The sequence below is a fragment of the Podarcis gaigeae genome, assembly GCF_964106915.1.
Source record: "Podarcis gaigeae genome assembly, chromosome: 8".
NCBI lineage: Eukaryota > Metazoa > Chordata > Lepidosauria > Squamata > Lacertidae > Podarcis > Podarcis gaigeae.
This window is the reverse complement of record NC_139684.1, coordinates 9,853,912-9,859,911: the sequence shown is the minus strand read 5'-3', so window position 1 is coordinate 9,859,911 and position 6,000 is coordinate 9,853,912. Positions and strand designations below refer to the sequence as shown.

The 6,000-nt window shown below is 49.5% G+C and overlaps 1 protein-coding gene across 3 annotated transcripts in view; it reads left to right on the top strand.

The window, feature by feature from the left end:
* Positions 1-369: 369 nt before the first annotated feature.
* The window catches only part of ATP13A2 (ATPase cation transporting 13A2), a 44,308-nt gene continuing 38,677 nt past the window's right edge, over positions 370-6,000 (top strand). For 2 of the 3 annotated variants that reach the window (XR_014567011.1, XM_083750156.1), the window contains exon 1: positions 371-818. Coding sequence is in view for 2 of the 3 variants with exons in the window: in XM_083750156.1 (XP_083606282.1) it covers positions 542-818 (277 nt within the window). In the remaining variant the exon portion in view is untranslated. Of the gene's footprint in view, positions 819-6,000 lie in introns of all 3 variants that reach the window. The other variant, XM_083750157.1, reaches the window with a different exon arrangement.

Below are 6,000 nucleotides of genomic sequence, written 5' to 3'. Positions count from 1 at the left end.
TACATAACAATTTTTGAATGGTGAAGGATTGTTTTTTCTCTAGGAATTAGTTTTTATCCAAGATTTTTTGTGATACAAAAAATAATATAAAATAAATGAGCAAGAAAAGGTACATATAGTATCCACTTTCAATTCATAGTCTTTTTCACAGTCCGTTTTTCACAGACGCTATTGTACTAGACATTGAAGGAAGTTGGGGGGGAGAGAGATTGTTTAGGGAGGATTATTGATCCTTTCATTCTGTTGCATAGTGTCTTTGCATCAGCGTCCTCTGGGTCAGTCCTTTATTTATAATTTGTACTGTATTGGCCCTGTGAGAGATGGGAAGGTTCGTTGTGTTCAGTTGCGAATCAAGATGGGTTACCCTGACCCAACAACCTGCCCCTCTACAAACAAGCCGTGCTGCCCTTTTTATTTATAGCACTTTTTTACTCTTTGCCACGTCTTGGCGCCTCTGGACCTGGAAAAAACTGCAGCTTAAATTACCCTCTCTTTTAATAAATATGTGTGTGTTGGGGGGGGTGCAATTTATTTAAAAACGATGCAAGGAATGTGGAATACACGACTGGTGTTCTTGGACCCTCCTGGTCGCCATACCAGGGGGAAACCTGGGGAAGAACCGCCACTTGAGCGCCTGAGGGGAAGAACTACGACTCCCGGCAGCCTTTGCGCTAGGCCCCGCCCCTCCAGCCGGCCGGCCCCGGACCGTCAGCTGCAGCTGCTTCGCGCTGGCGGGCAGCGCGCGGGAAGGAGGCGGCTGCCGCTGCGGCGCTGCTCCACTTCCACTTCCTCCTCGTGGAGGGGGGCCATGAGCTCAGGTGAGCCTCCCGGCGAGGCAGGGAAGAGGGGGGGGAAGGAAGGGAGGGGTCTCGCCCTTTCCCTGGGATTCAGGGGGGCTCCCTGGGGGCGGGGGGCGCCACGGAAGGGAGCAGGTGCGGGGTGCTCCTTGCAAGGTCGGCCCAGGAAGGGACAGCAGCTGCTGCTGCTGCTGTTGACGGGGTCGGGGGGCTCAGCGGAGAGGGCCCACCGAGCCGAGAAGGGGGGCACATGGTGAGGCAGCCACAGCCTGGGCTGCCCCACGTCCTCCCACGTTCCCCGAAACTGCTGACTTTCCTCTTTCATTTTCTTTCGCCTCAGTGAGCGATTTTATTTTTTTGAGGGGGGGAGGGGGAGAAAGGGAAAGTTTCTGAAGTTACACAAAGTGGGGCTTCCAGGGAGCCAAGGACTGAACCGCGGGGGGTGGGGGCCGAGTTTATAAAGGATGAAGGAAAATAATCTATAGTTCTTCTATTGGGAGGAGGAGGTATACAGTTGGGAGCACAGAGAGCTGCTGGATCAGGCCCAAGCAGTGGCGTAGCGTGGGGGGTGCAGGGGGGGCCAGCCGCACCGGGCACAACATCTGGGGGTTAGGGTTAGGGTGCGCAAAACCACGGGTTAGGGGGTGCAAATTACTTTCCTTGCCCCGGGTGCTGACAACCCACGCTACGCCACTGGGCCCAAGGGCCCCCCTCTAGTCTGGTGGTAGTTATATGCATTTTGCGTTTTATGCCCCACATTGGGTAAAAGATTCCTGCATTGCAGGGGATTGGACTAGATGACGCCTGTGATCTTTGGACCACAGGTGGTATATAAATTTAATAAATAATAATTCAGTAATTGTGTTCCCGCTGTGGGCATTCAGATGCCCCAGTGGCGAGTGGCAGGGCCTGAGCATCATCTCCCCACCACCACTTCACAGCAACTGGAAAGGCTGCTGCTTCTGATTCCGGAGGTTAATGCAGCTATCCTGCCTATTGTGATTGTTACCCTTCTCTATGAGTTGCTTCATCTAAGCACCAGAGGGGTCTGTCTTCTTTTTGATTCTTTTTTTTACACCCTGTAAAACACAGACTAGCAGCAGCTGCTCCCTGTCCTCCTCTCTCTCTCTCGCTCTCACGCACACAGGCTCCCAAATCAGTCTTCTTTAATGGGGAGGCCCTAGTTGCCATTCTGAAGGTAGAAGTGGACACCACAGAGAGTCTTGCTGAGGCAATGGCAAGTTGGATTTTGGGGCTTTGGCCTCTCCAATTCCCACCCAGAAGGGCCTCTGGGACAGTCCCTGCAGGATAGACATGAGAGAGACTGATTTGTGGAAGGTTCTGGGCCATCTTATGCCTTGAGCAGGGTGGAAAGTGGGTCTTGTGACTGGGATTGTATAAGGCTGGATAGCAGAGAATGTCACGGACCATCTTGGCTTGAGGAAGAAAGGGGGAAAGAAAGTTGTTTGTATTGGGCCCAGCTGTGTGTTACAAACTCTGTCTTGGAAAAGAAAATGTGTTGAGCAAATGCCGTTGCCAAAACTGGATGTCTAGTTGCCATTTTTGACCAAGACGGCTTTAAAGTCTTGTTTTTCAAATGATGGGCTGACTGTGAATGATTCTCAGTTAAATGTCTGGCTAGTTCAGATGAGATCCTTAAGATAGGTTAAGAGCTTTGAAGTTTGAAAGAAGAAAAGTCACTTGATCCAGGGACAGCCCACATATCTATTGGCCTGTTCTGACCTCTTTTTCTTAATGGTGACTGCTCCTGCTCAGGCGGCACAGAAAAAGCATTTTGGTTCCAGAAATTCATTCCAATTGTGCAAATAAAATATAGAATTCTACAGGATGGGGTATTAGTGTGTGAAAACAGTCCAGGTCCAATGATCCTCAGATAGTGGAGATATCTGGTGCCATCCTGGCTCCCTGGCATTTTCACTTGGCCGCAAGTGGTCAAGAGCCAGGTGCAAAATGCACCTGGCTAATTTCAAACACTGTTAATCACTAAGAACTTTCTGTCGCCTCTAAAACTGCTGGAGACCCCATAAAGTCCCTTTGCACCAACTCCTGCGATTCCAGCAATGATTGATGCTGCCCTTTCAAGCAAATCATGAGGGCTAGGAACATGCTCTTTCAAAAGGGGCAGCTGCTTTTTGCAGGAATCCACATTCAGTGGGCTGTCAGTCCTTCCCTGCCCTCCTCCTCCCTAACAGGCATGGTGACAGTAATGAAAGAAGGAGCTAACTTCATTCAGCCCACCGTCCAGGGTCTCAGGAATCTGCCATCAGCAATGCAGAAGCAAAATCTCTGTCTCAGTGAGCAAACCAGTTTCTCCTTCAGCTGTGGTTTTCCCCATCAATACTATTCATAGCTATGAAAGCAGCACATGGTCCTCGCTGAACAACATGCAGAACACCCAGATTTCCAATGGGAAATTCAAATTTTGATGTGGCACTTCAAAACTAAGAACCTCACATTCTCAGTGTTTTAGACTCTGTGCCTTTGAAACAGTTTGACTGGCAACAAATGTGGGAACTCAGTTTTGAATGAATGCTTAAATATCCAAGACAGAGATACCTTCAGGTATCCAAAGTACTGTAGTTTGAGATAGGTCTGAATAAAGGCAGTCTACTAGCAAAAGGGTACAGCTTCCTGGCAAGGCATCTTCAGCAAACAAGTCCCCAGCCCCAGTGTGTTGGTGGAATCCTGCAGGGGGCTTCCAGACCCCTTTTGTGCACCCTGTCACAGCTTTTGTAGGAGGGGGGAGAGGGGCTGGGGACCTAGCAGGCAGACAACACCATGGTGGCTCTCCAGCTCACCTCCCTTTTGAAGCTGAGCCATGCATTTCCTGGTCTGATTCAACCCTGTTGTCCTCCGTCAAGGCCTGGAGGTGCCTGCCTAAAAGTGCTTGTTTCCTCCCTGGCAGCCACACCTGCTGCTTGTTCCCAGGTGTGGCATCATTTGGAGCTGCTTGCCTGGGCTAGGCAGGCCACCCTCCTTTCATGCAGCAATTGTGGGTGCAAGGACTCTTGATAAGTTTAGGAAGCCAGATCTGCTTGATGGAGGCTGCAGAATGTGGCCAAGGTTTTGTCAGGTAGTTTTAGAACATCATTTGGGATAGGGGTAGGGAGGTTTTTTAAAATATATATATAAGTTGGCCTCTATGTTCTAGGAACACGGGTGGCGCTGTGGGTTAAACCACAGAGCCTAGGACCTGCCGATCAGAAGGTCGGCGGTTCGAATCCCCGCAATGGGGTGAGCTCTCGTTGCTCGGTCCCTGCTCCTGCCAACCTAGCAGTTCGAAAGCACATCAAAGTGCAAATAGATAAACAGGCCACGTTTCTGTAGATAGTCTTTAAAATTCTTCCAGTCTTCTTCTACCGACTGTTCTCCCTGGTCTCAGATTCTGCCAGTCATTTCCGCCAGTTCCATGTAGTCCAAAAGATAACAAATGTTAATAAAGTATAAAGACTGGAGCCAAGCTTCCGGATGATAATAATAATAATAATAATAATAATAATAATAATAATAATAATAATAATAAATTTCTATTTATACCCCACCCTCCCCAGCCAAGACCGGGCTCAGGGCGGCTAACAACCAATAATAAAAACAAGTTGATTAAAATACAATTTAAAAGATAATGATTAATAATAATTTATTAATTTAGGAATCTCCTAAAATAGCAACCCAAAGTAATTTAAAACCCAGTACAAAAGACAACCAAATGTAGGTTTTAAAACAATAGCAAAAAAATAATAATAAGAGCACCTACACCAGAGACCTTTTTACTTAGCTGGAAAAGCTTGTTGAACCAACAATGTCTTCAATTGTTTCCTGAAAGTACAAATAGTGGACGCCTGTTGCAGCTCAGCAGGGATTCATAATGTTTTAATAAGATTAATAGGCTGGTAAACAGGCACGTGTGTGCGGAGAATCTTCCTGGCTCCGCTTGCCTTTGCAATTTTGCCCCCTGCCCCTACGGCTGGTTGCCTTCTCTTGCTCTAGAGCAGTGTCTCCCAAACTTTGGGTCATCAGCTGTTTTGGGGCTACAGTTCCCATAATCCCAGACTGCTGCTCCTGTTAGCTAGGGGATGATGGGAGTTGTAGTCCCCAAACAGCTGGAGACCCACGTTTGGAGAAACACGGCTCTGGAGGGGTTTTTTTTAGTGCTGAGGAAGAAAAAGACTATGACAAGCATGGGGCCACTTCAGTCCCCTGTTGTGTTCCCACACACCACCAAACTCTGGAGGTGCACCTGCCTACCTTCATCAGAAGAGGGCATTTCTGAAAGGGCCACCTGCCCCTGCCAAAGACTCTCCTCCAAACCCCTCCTACCTGCTCTTTCCTCTCTCTCCCCGGGTACACATCACTGCTTTGCACATAACACTTTCTGCCCATTTTGCTCATTTGGAAAATTCCACCTGATGAAACCGGTTTGGTCACTGGTAGCATTTATGGGGCTGGCTGGAGGCATCGTGCCCATCAACCGTGTGGCTTTTGACCTGAGCTTCCTGCTCTGTGGGTGCGTCAAGTGTGCAAGCTCCCAGTGGCGTAGCGTGGGTTGTCAGCACCCGGGGCAAGGCAAGTAATTTGCACCCCCTAACCTGTGGATTTGCGCCCCCTAACCCTAACCCCCAGATGTTGCGCCCGGTGCGGCCGGCCCCCCCTGCACCCCCCACGCTACGCCACTGCAAGCTTCCTTAGCAAGGCAAGCCAGCCAGCCGGCTGTCGACAGCAAATGTCACAGATAATCTGCGCAGCAACTTGGCGCTCCCCTGGCCTGGTGCCAGCCTGCTGCTTCCTGCAGTCGTGTTTGGGAAAGGGGTGGGGCTGGTGGCGGATAGGTAGCACAGCCTCAGGTGCAGTTCGGCCACGTCTTCCCTTGGAATAATAGGACAGAATCCCAGGAGAAACAAGTAAGCAGGGATTTGGGGTGGGAGCAGGTCAGCCCCCAAAGAAGGTAAGAGCATCCCTGTATCCCAACAGCCTTTTTGTGAGAGGATAAGAGCTGGTGAAAGGCGGAGGTCTGCTGGGTCAAGACTGGCTGGAAGGCCAGGCAGCTTCGCTCAAGTTCTTCCGCCTTTGTCCCAAGACCCCACCTTCTGAAATAAGGAGTAATAGACAATGAAGGAATTAGAGAAAATGTGGACTATGGCAGATGAAGATGATGGACTTTTCAGAGCTAGCTGACCTGACCGAA